Below are 17747 nucleotides of genomic sequence, written 5' to 3' on the forward strand. Positions count from 1 at the left end.
ATCAAAGCTCATAAGCTGTATTAGGATAGGTATGTAAAGTATTCCCCAATAGTTTCATTAAAGCTCACAAGCTGTATTAGGACAGGTATGTAAAGTATTCCCCAATAGTTTCATCAAAGCTCACAAGCTGTATTAGGACAGGTATGTAAAGTATTCTTCAATAGTTTCATCATTGTTTGTATTATTACAGTTCATTTTTTATATATCATTTGCACCAATAGTGAAATTTAAACGTCACCTCTATTTGATCATTTTAACACCTCTTCTATTTTGGCCTCATTCAGCAACCCACGGGTTTCAAAGTCCAAAATCAAACTCCAGCTGTCTGTATACTTCTTAAGGTTAGGGAAGTTGTATCGTGCATCAAGAGTTTTTATATCTGAATCACTAAGACTTTTTCCAAGATTAAAAATCTTTCTTGCATGTGATGAAAATGATGCTACCTTACGCTTCTTGATATTTTTGAAAGCAGGAAGCTTTTCTTTAATGACTGACTGAAAGCCAAATTGTTCCGTTACTTTTATTGCATCATACAGGACAGAAAGATTTGCTTGACTCAATTGTCCATTTGCAGTTAAAAGAGCTAACAGGTTGATTGTACTGGTAACCTTTTTCACCTCTTCAATGTCGTTTACTATTTCTATGAATAGAACTTGTAGTCTGTTAAGGAGACCACGATCATCAAACCATTTTGCAAAGTCTGCAATCAACTGTTTAAAATTATCTTCCGAGAAATCTACATGGTTGAAAAAAAGCAAGTTTCCAATATTGTGAAATAAATTTAGGATAATTAGCATAATTATCATAGTTGTTGAAAATCATTGATTGAATATGTCTGTATGCATGAATTCCTAAAACACCATAACTTTCCAGAAATGAGATCAAAATTTATATTGATAATTCCCCAAAACACAGACATGGTAGTTGAAAGTGATTAATACAGAATCTCCTTAGTTTTTATCCTAGATACATTTAACTTCACATAATTTATCTATCCTTCTGGTTTCTTGACATAGTTCCCAACAGTAGTTTCATCATAGTTGTGAAGCATGTTTTCACCTTAACTGGTACTAATTACATATGAGCAAGTTATTTCTACATTTAGCTTTGCCATTTCAACATTAGCTAATATTTTCTACATTAGTGGTTGTAACACGACCCTATCCATGGATCTCTAATGATCTAATGATAACCAACTAACCTGTCTGTAATGAGCTTGTAGCCAGAGGAGTAGTAGTATCTATACAAAATAAAAGTCATAATAACAAAAACAGTATCACAATTTATTCAATACACATTGTTAGTTTTTATTAAATAAACTATTCTGTTAACAACACTAGGATACACTGTTTTATTATGCCATTCACATTGGACATTATTCATGTATTTTGTGTCATGAGATTTGTCTCACTAAATAGAGTAGAACATTTGCGATTTAATACTTTGTTAAAACTGTCACAGTCATAGTCGATTGAAATAGTAAAGTACATGTAACGATACACCACTACGACGTTTATTTTTTTTGTAATTATAATAAATAATTAATTGTATATTATGTGTTTATATATCTAACAGTACCCACACTCACAGTAATAAAGTTTATTTGTATAATGTGTTTATATATCTAACAGTACCCACACTCGCGGTAAGAAATTTACGATTCAAAAATGGTTAATATGTATTTACAGTATTGTCAAAGTATTGCAATACTATTTCTAAATGTTTTAAGTTTATCCTCGAAGGGCCCATAAATGTCCCTACTTTTGTTAAACCAAATACTGAGAGATTGAAATGTTCCATTCATCAAAAATCAATACATTTGTATAAACGTATATTATTATAAAAACTATAAAATAGTATTTTTTTTCTTCAACATTATGATGCTATACTCGAACTGTTCAACCGGTTTTAAGCCTATTAAAAACAATTATCAGAGAGGGTAAATGCTAAGCATCCTCATATTATTGTGTGCGGGTATTTTTCAAGATGGACATCCATTAGGCAGTGTATACCACGATTGGAAAACTCTCTATTTGGGGAAAATCGTTGAACCTAAATTCGTTTTAATTGTCAATAACTATATCTAACTCAATTTAAATTAGTAAACAGGGTTACATCAGGTGGTTAAAATCAGTATTGAAAGTACGAACCAACTTTATATACCATCGAGTAAACATTCTAGAAGTAACGCGCGATTTACCAAATTTCGCCCTTGCGGAAATTTATATATAGATACTAACATTTTCCCAAACTTTACTTAGCAATGAAGACCATATCAAATTTTTTTAAATAGTTTGATTTTTAAGCCAGCTTGTGGGAAAATTAGCTTGTGTGTTAGTGTTAGTTAATACTTGTATGCTTTTATCAATCACAGATAACATAATAATTTAGGCCTAAAATAATAGTATAATCGTTTAAAAAAAAAAAACCTAGCCAACACATCTTTCATGATTTTTGTTTAAATTCTATTTAGAGTTTGCTGAACTTGAGACATGATGATTTTTAGAAATACATTATTTATAATGCTAGTTTAATTTGGGGTAAGTGTTAAAACTGTCATCTATTAATACAAACAATTGTAAATCTGACAATGAAAATGTATTGTATAAGAAAACAACAAAATATTATATTCTTTCCTTGATGATTTTTTCTTTATCTTAGGTGGATACTGATAGTTTCATGTTATCATTTTTTTTATCTTAAGTGGATACTGATAGTTTCATGTTATCATTTTTTCGTTATCTTAGGTGGATACTTATAGTTTCATGTTATCATTTTTTTTTATCTTAAGTGGATACTGATAGTTTCATGTTATCATTTTTTCTTTATCTTAAGTGGATACTGATAGTTTCATGTTATCATTTTTTTTTTATCTTAGGTGGATACTGATAGTTTCATGTTATCATTTTTTCTTAATCTTAGGTGGATATTGATAGTTTCATGTTATCATTTTTTTCTTTATCTAGGTGGATACTGATAGTTTCATGTTATCATTTTGTCTTTATCTTAGGTGGATACTGATAGTTTCATGTTATCATTTTTTCTTTATCTTAGGTGGATACTGATAGTTTCATGTTATCATTTTTTTTTATCTTAAGTGGATACTGATAGTTTCATGTTATCATTTTTTCTTTATCTTAAGTGGATACTGATAGTTTCATGTTATCATTTTGTCTTTATCTTAGGTGGATACTGATAGTTTCATGTTATCATTTTTTCTTTATCTTAGGTGGATACTGATAGTTTCATGTTATCATTTTTTTCTTTATCTTAGGTGGATACTGATAGTTTCATGTTATCATTTTTTTCTTTATCTTAGGTGGATACTGATAGTTTCATGTTATCATTTTGTCTTTATCTTAGGTGGATACTGATAGTTTCATGTTATCATTTTTCTACCATTAGCAAGGACTAGTAATTACATACAAGACATTTTTATTATCTGGTATTATCATCAACAAACCTGCGACTGAGCAGGGGAAACTCATAAAATGCCAATCAATTAGTCAACTGATTTTCAATATATTGTAAAAAAAAAAGTAGTTAACCATGTATTACTTTAACAATAAAACCTATCTATAATTAAAACAGCCTTCGTAGATGTCTCTGGACTAAAGGACATATATCTTTGTACATTGTATTGTTAAAATGTGGTATCAAATAAAAAATACTGCAATTGAAGAAAACCTTCCAGAAATAGCCGCTTTAAATGATTGGTCATCATGCGTTCATTGCCACATTTAACACTATTAGTATCTAGTTTCAAGCACTTTTTGAGATCATGTAAATGAGGCTTCTCTGCTGGATTACAAGCAGTACACAACACACATAGATTGTAGCCAACTCCTTCTCTAGTGACAAGCACAGTTTCTAGTTGACGCTTTAGAAATCTTAACACCTACAAACCAAGTAAAATGTAGAACATAAGTTAAAAATATAATAGGTTGAAAGCTTGAACCAACCCATATAGGGAAAAGTGCATGACGCAATTAAGAAGAGCAGAATAGATTATGAGGAGCTCTGAGTGTTACATGATAACAAAGATTACATAGAAGGTGGAAGCTGTTTATATATAGTATTTAGCCAGTTTGCCAAATTCCTGGGATACATACGCCTAGGACTAGGTGGTCCAGCGTGGCATGAATTTATATAGTTTTTGGGTGAATAAAAAAGACATTATATACATATCATAGAATAAAATATTATAAGTATGTCTTTTGTAATTTTTATTAGAGTCAGCAATTTGAGTTTCGTACATGGCGACTTAAACGTTTATATGATCATTTCCATTGTTTATTGGCAATCATTACATTCAAGTGCTGGTGTTAAATATGTTATTAATAACACATAGGCATATCATGCTAATCTTTACCTCTATGCAGAAACTTGGCTGCGGTTCTTTCATTTGGCCTCTAGCATTACCATCAACTTCAGTCAGATGAGTTATTTCAAGCTGATGAGGAAATTGTCTTTGTTAATTTAAAATGAGCTAAATAATAAATGCAAAAAATTACCATTGTATTCCTCATAATAGGTAGCATTCAATTTATTTATAAAATTGAAAATGTAATAGTGTAATAGTAGTAAGATTGACTGAAATCATTTAAAACATTGTTTGCTATCTACAATTTTGTCTTTAAATATATTTAATTGAAACATTAAATAAATAAAATGAATAATTTCCAAACCTTTAATGCATGCTTGTTTTCAATTTTCACTGTGCCTAGATTGACCCCATGATCCTTAAAGTCAAATTCACTGCGGTTTTGAGACACAAGTTGGTCGCCATCTTTATTTTTTTCCTCCATCAAGTCCAGAAATGCAACAACCAATGTATTGTAGACAGCATTAGGAAGAAAGTCTACAGGTGTAAGATAGATTGAAACCATATTTTTTTTGTCTGTTTCAACTTCAAGACTCTCTTTCTCGGTTTTCATTCGAGATGGAACCAGGAATACCCGATCACCTTCGGTTACCTGCAGATGTAAGCAAAGTGTTGTAAATTAAAATATTACAAGTATAACATTTAAGCTAATTTAAGTGACAGCCAATCTAAAATAAGATGTTTAAAACAATTTTAAATGTAAATATGTATTTGTTTGTATGATGTAGTATGTTTAAGCGGATATTAGACCTTGATGGCATTTGCAGCAATAAAGAAATTGAATTGAATTAACTTACCTTCAATTTCTCAAAGAGCAAACCAAATGTCTTCATCACTTCAGTAAAGATTTCAAAGCGATGTGGATCTTCCTCTAATTCATGTTTCCATAAATACCTTAGCAGTCTTTCCTCCAGTATTCCTTCCTCATCAAGCCTTTTCCACAGCACCCTCATTTGCTTCTAAAAAACAGTTTATTCTTACTTTACACAGTACAGCCACATGATCAATACAATTATACTGTTTCACATCAAGTTACTAAGAACAGATTATTAACATCACCTATACATCCACATTTTTGACAATCTAATATCATAATAAAATACATTATCTACCTACCACTTTAATAGACGGTTTAACTACTGTGATCACTTTTGTCACCATTTGAATCATCATTTGAAGATTTGTTATCACAGTGTTTTTCAGTTTTTTGTTAGAACTCGAATGCAAAATGATGCCAATGTCATTCAGATACTCTATGGCAGTGGCGAGCCTCTCTTCGGAAATTTCACATTTAGTGCCAATCCTGGAAACCTAATACAGAATTTAATTTAAATAAATAACTTAACTTAGTACAATACTTGTAGAGACTGGTGAAAATCTAATGGAAAATTCAATGATAGGCCAGGACTATAAATATTACTAGTGTCTGTAGGAATAAAAAACAAAGTAACAATAAATAATCATATTATATAATTACATTAGAATCCACAATCAAAACTTTACCTCCTCAAACGTAATACACAATTTTCTTTCACCAATTCTTTGCAAACTTTCCTGTAAATTAACCCACTTTACTGGAACTTCTCTCACCATTTCCTTCATGTATCTACCAACGTTTCGCTTAAGTTTTGTAATACCTTCAGGTGATTTCATGGTGTTATCAACCATGTACATTTCACGATCTACATGGTGAGCATATGGCATTCCTTCCATTTTATCAAACATTTTCTTGTACATCTTCATAACCTTCAATTAATAAATACATTCATATTGCTGCTATCGCTGATAACTCATCACAATGATTACTGATCATGCTGATATACTGTATTTACTATATAGTATATTTCATTTAATATTTTTACTTTGTATTCAATGAGTGGTAAATTAAAAAAACAAACGAGTTTAAAATGGACATTTTTTATAAATACAATTTAGATGAAATTGAAGCGATTACTGTAATTTAAAATGACAAAATCTCAAACAATGTTTCTACTTTAATGTGCTTTCTTTAATGAATTCTTTTGTAATGCATGTAATGTGTAGCTTAAATGTTCAATTTTCATGTTATATTAGTTGATTGTACAACATGTACATTAGACCTCAAACTGCTTTTTTGTTCCAATTGTACTGATGGGTTGTTAATACAGTCAACCTTTTTGTAGGCAAAATATTAATTTTAAAGAGCCTATTAATTTACCTTACTACACGCACAACGCAATTCATAGTTGTATACAAACCAATATATACAAACCAATCGCAGCTGGTCGCCGTTACCCATACCGCACGTGTGAAACGTTTAAAACTTTTCAGTTTCACTCAGTTACAGTAAAAATAGAACATGGGCAACTATACATGTAACTAAGCATATGTCTACATTTTTGTGCGCCTGTCAGTTGCGGTTTATAGTTGCATTCAGTGTGTTCAGTTGCTAGGAGCGCTTATGTTGACATAGTTGAGAAAAAGACAAGATATAAATATCTAATATTTATATAGATAATTTACCTCCTCTTCTTTTTCTGATGCTGTCCCTGACAATTTGTCCACATGAGTTGCAACCAAACAGATGGGAGGTGACTCTATGTTCTTGCCATCAATTGAAATAGTGTTTCCTGAACCATGTTGTACAGTATGTTCATAAATGGACCTTATCCAGAACAAATTCATGTCCAAATTAGTCATTCCTAGCTGACCCTAAAATGACAATGACAATATATTTTTAAACTAATATTGAAATTAAATTACATTATTAAATCATAGCATTGTAGTTTACAGGAAGTACTAAAGTTTAACTTACTATTTTTGAACCCCGTGGTTTAGCTGGCTCATCCAAGTTGTCCATGACATTGAAAGCAACACAGTATGATACTGTATTTGTCAGGAAAAACTGGAAATTAACAAGGATTATGTTTTTATGGTTAATTATAATATAATATTACAATATTTTATATAGATAAAGTTTAATGACTCAAGTACAAACTTCAACATTCTATTTGCACACGGTTCAGGGACGATTTGGCCCTGAGACGATTCGGCCCGGGACTATTCGGCCCGCTTTTGGTGGGACGATTCGGCCCACTTTTGGGCCAAAACATCCCACTTTGTGGGCCGAAACGTCTCACTTTAGACCAAATTCATATTCATTGTTTTGGGTATTTATCAAGTTTTAAAAGGTGTTTAACAATCCGCATTTTATTGATATTGACAATGTTGATATAATATATATAATAAATTACTAAAAAAACGTAATTTTATATTCAATTTATTACTTCGAAAACCTTGATTATTTCGTGCATTCACCAAGCGGCCAACAGAGGGCGTAACTTGTTTACATCGTTAGCATGACTAAAAATTGATTATTTTCGACAATGTTTTCAAAATGTTTGCTTTATTGCATCTTTATCCCTAGAAGTATTACCCCATAGTTTCTCTGAAAATAAAGTTTGGGGAAAAAGCTTATTTTATGCTTATAAAATGCATATCAAAGCCGATAAATGTAAGTGTGCCGAATTGTCTCAGGGCCGAATCGTCCCGGGCCGAATAGTCCCCGGCCGAATCATCCCAGGGCCGAATCGTCCCGGGCCGAATCGTCTCAGGGCCGAATCGTCCCGTTACCTACACACTGTACTGTTTCATCAAGGTGATAAAATAGCTCTTCTTTTTATCACTTTTATGAAACAATCTAGTGCGCAAATAAATAGTCATTTATTTATCTATTTTGCTCTGCTTTTGTTACGAGCACTTTTGTTCATGCCTCATCAAGTCAAACATGCAGATTAATGCAGACTGTAAAATCAACTTTCACCATTTTTACATTGTGATACCAGAACCCTACCAGGACTGTGGTTCCTATGTTGTGGGAACTAACTTGACATGATGTGTATTACTATGTATGTTTTGTTATGTTGTCATGATCATTTCAAAACCATTGGCTAGGTCTAACCTACTTGTTTAGACGTTTAAAAACAAGCTACATGCTGTCACCCAGACAGTGAACAAATCCTGTCAATGTCTAAATATAGCGCAATTTCATTGTTGATATATACATGAGTCTGTCGTATTGTCGTCATTGTCTAGGCCAGAGTGATACATAACAATAAATTGGAACAGATACCATCAATGCAGGCAGGAACACATAATGATTTCTTGTAAGAGGGATGTATGTATGTCAAATTAAATTGTTTTTCCACCATCGTTCAGCTCGCATTGATACACGTGGTAATTTCTTACAAGAGGGGTGCGTGTACTACGTCAAATGGCATTTCCACAACCATTGTTCAGCTCGCATTGATACACGTGGTAATTTCTTACCATCAAAGTCATACAATTGTTGATATTATTTCAAAAGTGATACCTCTCTGTTTACTTTTTCATTTGGATAGTGATTTGCATTTATTATGAGTCTTAATACGACCTTCTTTCATTTTAGATCAGGAATAGTATTTGTTGTAATTAGATTGTGAATAGTATGTGTAAAATATTTATTTTAGCATTGTTTATTGTAGATCACCTATTGATCTTTATTTAACATCGCATTATTGCATGAAATAAGAACAAAAGAGAAAGAAAGAAAGGCCTGGTATAATTGGTGGAGGTATGGTATTCTGATGTTTTGAGGTTTACTGACGATGCTTAAATAATATATGAAACCTTCTCATTCCCACATCTACTCCACTCCGCCCCTCCACCCTCTCTTTTTACTGTTGACAATATTGACAGGTACAAATGCCCTGTGGTCCCCTCCCCTGTATCAGCCCCTGGTGATGTTTCATATGAAAACTTGTGATAAAAAAAATCAGTAATTGAAACATGTAAGATCAATAGAACTAGAAAAACCAACAAAAACATAGTCTAAAAAAAAGTTGCACATTGATAAAATAACCCTGTTAAAAATGTTCTTGGAAAAATACCGTAAGAACACATCATGTAAAAAGAAAGTAAAGCTCTATTAGTATTTAAAAGCTTCCAATTGATTTATTTCTGAACCCAATAAAAATAATATTTGTTTTAAATATGACTCTTAGAATACAATTGATATTCATAATACAATAATGAAAACATACCCTGTGCGTTATATAGTAGTCTAGTTGACCAGCGTAGTCCCATATACTAGTTATGTCACTCACATTTTCTTTTCTTCTTACCATCTTATACATACCATTCTTAAATTTAGCCCAGGTTCCAACATTGCCTTCTACAAAAAATTACAGAAACAAAACCAATATAACAGTGTTACTGATCGATATCATTATACATCTTGTATGCAGATTTAAATGTTATAAAAGCTTTATTAGTCTGTGCCTACCTTCTTTTAACCTTTTATCAACCTTTTCTCCTAAAGCATGTGAACGAATTTGCTCTGATAGCTCAATATCTATACAATGCAAGAAATGGACAATTAGATAAGGAAACCAAGGTGTTGTATGGGATGAGAGTAATACAATGATAAGCAATATTTTGAACATTGACAGTAATTTTCCAATTCCTGGTATCTCAGGTGATTTCAATCACCTCATTGAAAATGTAACACCAAGACGTAATGGTTGCATAGCCAAATGAATTGTTATTTGTTGTATAGCCAATGTGTAAATGGCATTATATTATACATTTAAGAATGTTTTTATTTAAATATTAGTATTATTTTACCAAAAATAAATTAATGTTAAAATTATAGCAAAATTATGAATAAGTAAAATTTAACATTTTCAGTTGCTTTTCTCACCATTTACACCTTTTATCTTTTTCTATTGACTACAATCCTTCTTTGCTTGAAACACTGTGGTTGTAACGATTCCATCTGTGGATTGTTCTGCAGAATTGAATCTATTATAACATTGTATAGTAAAGTTAAACATTTATTGTACGTTTTAGACACATACATAGTATGTATAAATGACTAAATCATAAAAGGAGACTGCATTTAAATATACATTCCAATTATAAAACAACTGATAAATTTTAAATAAATAGAACATTTATAGTAAGTTAATTAAAAGTAAATTAAAGTGAATAAAATTAATGTTTTTATTATTTAATAAGAATCATAATTTAAAATACTGCACTGTTACCCTTAGTGTATAGTAATTCAAATTAAACATTCCCTTACCAAAGCTGAATGCCTTCACTTACCATTCACAAAGCATTTCTTAGCATTCTGATTAAGAGGCTTAAACTATGAATGCCTAAAATCTTAAAATGATCACTAAAATGGTTGATGGTTAATACACAGCATGATACCGTAATATAAACAATATACCAATTTTACTTGTTACCTTTCTCCAACCATAGCCTTTACACAGCTAGTCTTGCCAGCACCTTCTTTTCCTAGAAACATACATCTTGAATTCACAACAGACATGCTACCAGTTTTAAGTTCTTCTTTATATATTTTAATAGCATGTTTACCCCTGGCACGTATCTCTGCAGGAACTAACAATTCTATTATGACAAAAAATAAATTATCTCATTCTGCCTCTGTAAGCCTTAAAAATGCTTGATATTATCAGTATTTTGTTATTAAACAGTAAAATAAATGTCATCCCATATACAGTACAATAGTTCTCGTCAACTTTAATAATACCTTTGGTAAACTTGAACCATGGGAAATAAGAATATTAAATTATGTTCGAGTGCAATACAATAATATTACAGATGTATTGTCCCCCAAAAACATGAAAAATGAAGATTAATTAAATCAGACTTTGAATATGTATTTTTGTAGTTTTAATAAAGATAATCACTTCCGTAGAAAAAAAAATGAAAAAAATGTTTTCACTTATAAATTGACAAAATAAATGGTTAAATTCAAACAAAAACCCATTGGCTGGCATCCAATTTGAACATTTTTTGCTTTAAATTACAGTTTTTTTTTTCGATCCAATTTTTGGTCAAAGTGGATAACTATTATGTTACATTAAAATGGCATATTCAACAAACATTTTGTTAAGAATTATTTTTCCAGGGGGACACATCTTTAATACAAATATATTAAACCAACTCTCAATTAATATAATAAAATAGTGGCAACCATGTACATACATATCAATTATGCTATTGATTGGGCTGGATCCAGAGAATTTAGTTTCATTCATTTGTAATGAACCAGAAAAATAAGGCCTGCCAGCTTATAAAAAAAAAAATTCACCTTACAGTTTGGTTCTGTAGTACAATTTTGTAAATTTTATAGTAGTAGCATTGATAATTTCAAATGACCACCTGTACCACATTAAAGCTTTTGCACTGTGTTTACCTATCTTAGATTAATGCATAATTTATATTTATAAACTTTACTTACTGTCAAAATAGTTTAAAATCACAGTTTTTTCTTTTTTTGTTATGTACATATTTGTTTCTACAATAGATTCAGGCGTCTTTCCTTCCTAAAAACAAAAATATTTACTTAAACAAGCTATTTACAAAGACATATTAATTGATAGACACCCAGATCCAAAACACTACCTCTGTTCTGTAGTAGGCAAGATCTATAAATCCAAACGTAAATAGTAATACTATACTAATAATAAGAAAAACTGCTGGCAGATAAACCAACTTTGATCTATTTATTATGTAGAAGCAAGAATAGCATTCTCTCCTGTGTTGAATTTTCACCACATACTACACTTTCCCCATAATAAGAAGTAGGCCTCTTTATCCCATAATATGAGTGAGCTTTTAAATGTTTGGATTTGATAAATAAATAAAAGTGCACTGTTAATCAATTGTTTTGACAGAAAACCCCTACAATTGTATATTTGGCTATCACCATGAAACTACCTTTTGTGGTGGTTGAAGTTGTCCCTTAAGAGAGAGGTTGTGGTCCCTTGAAAGAGGTGGTCACTTAAGAAAGGTGTGTTCTTTAAGAGAGGTGGTCGCTTAAGAGAGGTGTGTTCTTTAAGAGAGGTGGTCACTTAATAGAGGTGTATTCTTTAAGAGAGGTGGTCACTTAAGAGAGGTGTATTCTTTAAGAGAGGTGGTCACTTAAGAGAGGTGTATTCTTTAAGAGAGGTGGTCACTTAAGAGAGGTGTATTCTTTAAGAGAGGTGGTCACTTAAGAGAGGTGTGTTCTTTAAGAGAGGTGGTCACTTAAGAGAGGTGTGTTCTTTAAGAGAGGTGGTCGCTTACAAGAGGTGTTCCATTATGAGAAGTAGTCCTTTATGAGAGGAGGTGATCCCTTACAAGAGGTAGTCAATTATGAAAAGCGCTCTCTTAAGAGAAATGTTTGCTTACAATGTATGGTCGTTTAGAAAATTGGTTGTTTACAAAAGTGGATAGACTGATAGCTAAATAAAAAAATGCATTTGCACAGATTTAAACAGGTTTGTAAAATATATATTTTCTATATTAGCTGGCGATAGTGTGAGGCAATTTTTGTTACTACATTAGTTGTTGACCGTTCTACATTAGCTGGTGTTGACTTTTTATTTACTACATAAGCTGTTAGTGTTTCTACATTAGCTGGAGGTTTTACTACATTAACAGTTGTAGCTATATTAGTATAAACAAGCATTCTTGTAAGCACCTTTAAGGTTTTGATTCAGAGTTTATTGTTCTGCATTTTACATCTATTTATGTATAGAAACTTCAATTTTCTGTAGATTACCTTATTTAGCAATGTCAATAATGCACTATCCTTTTTAATGAGAAATTTTACAATTTCTGAAGCAGGGTTGAGTCTTTGAATCAGGTATTGATATAGTGGAGGATTTCCATTCTGTGGAAAAAAAAATCAATCATGAAGTTTAAATTTTTTTTTTTGTGAAAGAAAAATGTCAAGTGTGATTATCCTTAAAAATAATTCCATAATTCACATGTGATAAAATAATTTGTTTTAACTATCTTAAAATGGTAACGATGTTAATCTCTTTCCAACACAATCACTTGAATGCAAATAAAATATAAAACCCATGTTTTCACAATATATCCTAAACTAATAGTCCATTCATTACAATTATTGTGTTTTCATACCCAAATGGCAACATTTAAAGCATTTTAGTGATCAGATTTCAAGTATTACTGTGTGAAAAACACAATTTAAGTCATGCTTGTGTGATTTTTGTCAAAAAATTCACCATTCTTTCTGGAAATGTTGGGTGCGGCAAAGACGCCGACAAAAATAATATTAGGGAATTCATGATTCAACATTTCAATCTTTATCAAATCATAGTATAATGTGTATTGTCTTTATGAAATAAGTGAAAGGCCTACTGACAGTACACTAACAGTAAAAGTAAAATACATTGTTATTCAGTTTATATTAATCGGCTGTTATAAGTTTGTCACCTCTCAACAAATCAAATGATACATTGGGAGGTTTTATGAAATCATGTCCAAACTATACAGGGTGCTATAATATTTTGAAAAATACATTAGACCATAAAGGGCGCTACTAAAAATGTAAAGGTTTTGGTATTTATCATAGTAAATATGGGTATGCCAAATTCCGGAAAATATAATATTTCAATTATTAAACAATACATGAATTTATTACAAACGTTGTGCGGATATTTAGCATATTTTTTTTTCTTTTTATCTAGAGTTTTAATAGAGATTAGAAATATCAGGATATTTTTCTGTATATTCAAAATTGCTTTCGCCATTATCAGCATAGTTGGGAGGTCTGCTCTTTATAAGTTATTTAACTGAATGATTCAGATTTCAATGTCAATTTCTAGATTGAATTACAAATTGAGAATAATCCTGACATCTGTTACAAAAATAACATTTACTTATGAAACAGATTGAATTGGGACAAAATTGAGCAAAGTTAGAATATGATATGGTTCATTGGATAACAAATTATGGAAAATATTCTTTCTTTCATTCAATTGAGATTCGAGCTGTGCGCATGCATAGATCAATATTGAAATAGAGATGGCTACAGAGTATAATAATGAAGCATAGGTTAAGGATTAAAGGCCCTTATTAAATAACTTATATGAAGCATGGGTGGGTGTGGACGGGCACATAATCTCAACCCACTACCATTACTTCATAATGTCAAAATATCCGATAGGTCCAATAAATTATACAACCCACAATCTTCCTATCAGTTTAAAATCGCTGTGATTGTAGATATTGTCATCTTTGAAGGAATGGTTTTTAAATAGGTCTACAAAAAACCACACAATTTAATAATAATTATCATTATTATTAATTATATGATGAACCAGATATAAAAAAAAAAAAAAATAGAATAACTTACTAGAGTAGGTGAAAGATTGTTGCCATACAGTATTACTGAAAATTGTCTGTATATTACCTTATTTTGTGATGTCACTGATGCCCCCTTATTTATGAGACAGGTCACCATTTCTAATGTAGGGTGTGGATTATATTTCAGATGTGCATGTAGTGGAGTGTTTCCATCCTGGAAAGAGATAAATCATCAGGTTTTAAAATACTGATTAAAGAAAAAATGTTACATTGGTATTCTGTCACATGACAATTTTATTCCTAACTCATTTATAGCAGGAAAAAAAAGAGTTACACTGACTAAGGCTAGTGCCACTCACTTTATACCTCTGTGTAAAAATAAATATGTAAATTCCTTTTACATCTTTTTATTTTGTAAATGTACGACCTCTGGTGCATTTTACAAATTATATATTTATACCATGTGCATACTTATACTATGTTCAGACATACAATGTTGTCTTTTTTTTAATGATATTTTTTTATGAAAGTTGTAATTTACAAAAATATCCTTAATTGAAAATAATTTTAGATCAGGAATATATGCCTTTCTCAGTTCCAATTTAAAAAAAAACAAAAAAATGAACAATATATATATTTTTTTTAATACAAAAGTGGACGTTGCACTGATATGTTATATCATTAATTGATAAAAAGTGTTACTGTAATAGTAGACCAAAATAATAAATATTTTGTCATTATCACTGGCAAGCCCAATAAACTATACTGGCATGTGACCATTAACAAGTCAGAACTATATTTGATCTTGATCTACCTAAAAAAATAATTGATTTTAAATGAAGGTTGGCGGGTAGTAGACATTAGGATAACACAATTCAACATTTGTACTGTATTTATTAATACTATTTCAGTGATACTCATTAATATCCTGAGCATTCTAATTCTGAGTTCTAACTTATGCATATTTGATCTTGATGAAAACAGTGTTTTCAGATGAGCTTCATACATTATGGAGAGTTCTCTTTCTCTGACACAACCGCATCTCTATTTAAAGCGGGGCATGGTTTCTTTTTTGATAACAAGCACGAATGTGCGATACTCGGGGTACAGCAAAAGAAGCTGTAATGACATCATAAGACTGGATGTAACGTGACATACACATCAAATACGGCTATACGGTACCATCTTCGAGACGTGATATGGCTGCATCCGGTTTGAAATTTAAAAATCCGGCTCTGTAGCTTTGAGGACATGTCCCTGTAGTATATTCATGCCAAATTCCCAGCTCAATACTACAACGAATAAGGGAGGAGTAGTACTTTATAAATCGCACTTTTTGCTCAATAGTGTCTGGATGGAAGAAGAAGAAGAAAAGATGAGAGAGTCCTAGACTCAGTTACCCCGAGTAATAAAACGAGATATACTCTATATCATATTAGATATACAGTATATTTCACCAATTTAAGAAAAATGGTCTCGCCAGGGCTCGAACCGGGGACCTTCTGCGTGTTAAGCAGACTTGATAACCACTACACTACGAAACCTGTTACACCAAAAATGTGGGTTACACAAAGTTTTTTAATCCATTTAAATTACAAATAAATATGGTAATAAGCACAAAGCAAGATAAACATGTGTAAAAGTGATAATTACCGATTACACAAAATAAATATTTAAAAAAATAATAAAAATAAGATATACTGTATATCATATTGCGTATACAGTACTTTTCACCATAAAGTTTTTAAAAAAAGGTTTCGCCCGGGCTCGAACTGGGGACTTTCTGCCAGTTAAGCAGACGTGATAACCACTACGCCAAGAAGCTGCATATAACTACATAACGCTGTGGTGTGTGTCACACATTGTGGCTTCTTAATTAAACAAATTAATTAACAAAAAAGCATGAATGTGCGATACTCGGGGTGCAGCAAAAGAAGCTGTAATGACGTCATACACATCAATAACCTCTACCAAATACGGCTATACGGTACCATCTTTGAGACGTGATATGGCTGCATCCGGTTTGAAATTTTAAAATATGGCTCTATAGCTTTGAGGACATGTCCCTGTAGTATATTCATGCCAAACCCCAGCTCAATATTACAACGAATAAGGGAGGAGTAGTACTTTATAAATCGCACTTTTTACTCAATAGTGTCCAGATGGACGAGGAGAAGATGAGTAAGTCCTAGACTCGGGTACCCCGAGTAAAAATAGTTTCTATAATATTGAACTGAAAGGAGTTTATATTCACTACACAATATAGAAACATTGTAAGATGTTTTATTCTGTAATCCGTTCATCTTGTTTAGTTTCACAAACATAAACCACGACGACAACAACAAAATTACAACTAAAATTATAAATCAAATGATAATAGGGAAATGTGATCACATAAAATCAAACTGTACTTTAAAGCAGCAGATATCAAATGGTCTGATCATATAAATTACTAGCACCTGTACCCGTCTTTGCTGGGTGTGAGACCCACTGACAAACAGATTTCAACCTCACCGACGTTGACGTAGTTAAACTTATATGCAAGAGTTGCAATTGAAGTCTCATTTTCTATGTTTTAAATCCATTGATATACAAAGGATTGAAAGAAAGTTCAACATATACGTTTGGTAGGCTAAATGCTTATTATAAGTAGGCTATGCATGAATGTTTGCGGTCATTAACATTCATTGTAACAAAAATAAATACAGAATATTTTACACTACTGTATATTTTAAATACACTTGTAAGTTTTAGGTATCGTCCTTAATCTGAAGTTCAAAAAGCAAGTACACTTTATTTATAAATATTATTATTTAAATTAATAATTACTGTACAGTACAAAAAAATGTTTCCTACAGTAGTAGCCGTTTATAACTGAAATACACAAAACAAATAAGATACAAAATAAGACGCTTTTATTATCTTTACATGTAATTAAGAAGCTTACGGAAGAACTATAAATTACTCCATGGGCTTATACTATATATACATTAAGAATAATATAATATGCAAAGTATGTTTGTGCGTATAGAGTACAAGGGGAAAAACGTAAACATACATAAAACAGTGATGAAAAACAAGATGAACCAGGAGGTAAATTTATAGTGAAATTTGTCAAGGTGGTTATTGATTAAGGTTGTGGGAAGTGAATTAAGTAAACTAAAACATTTAGTAACTTGTACAATAACAAGAATAGTCAATGTGAAAGAGGGTT

At 31.2% G+C, this 17747-nt stretch overlaps 1 protein-coding gene, 1 long non-coding RNA gene and 1 other non-coding gene across 3 annotated transcripts; all 3 read right to left on the minus strand.

The window, feature by feature from the left end:
• Positions 1–3643: 3643 nt before the first annotated feature.
• Positions 3644–9911, minus strand: LOC144858818 (putative serine/threonine-protein kinase pats1). The gene is made up of 10 exons (XM_078714936.1): positions 9687–9911; positions 9445–9575; positions 7179–7268; positions 6887–7075; positions 5888–6130; positions 5501–5695; positions 5182–5343; positions 4689–4976; positions 4373–4453; positions 3644–3898 (listed from the first exon to the last, which is right to left on the minus strand). Exons 1-10 carry the CDS (start codon positions 9844–9846, stop codon positions 3644–3646), a joined length of 1794 nt encoding a protein of 597 aa, XP_078571062.1. The 5' UTR covers positions 9847–9911.
• Positions 9523–11963, minus strand: LOC144835187 (uncharacterized). The gene is made up of 4 exons (XR_013611051.1): positions 11676–11963; positions 10654–10819; positions 10104–10204; positions 9523–9755 (listed from the first exon to the last, which is right to left on the minus strand). It is a non-coding gene; the product is annotated as an uncharacterized LOC144835187 (long non-coding RNA).
• A 4041-nt stretch (positions 11964–16004) lies between these two features.
• Positions 16005–16077, minus strand: Trnav-aac (transfer RNA valine (anticodon AAC)). Its single transcript has one exon. It is a non-coding gene; the product is annotated as a tRNA-Val (tRNA).
• Between the last annotated feature and the right edge of the window lie 1670 nt (positions 16078–17747).

The sequence above is a fragment of the Antedon bifida genome, chromosome 2, assembly GCF_963402885.1.
Source record: "Antedon bifida chromosome 2, ecAntBifi1.1, whole genome shotgun sequence".
Taxonomy (NCBI): Eukaryota; Metazoa; Echinodermata; class Crinoidea; order Comatulida; family Antedonidae; genus Antedon; species Antedon bifida.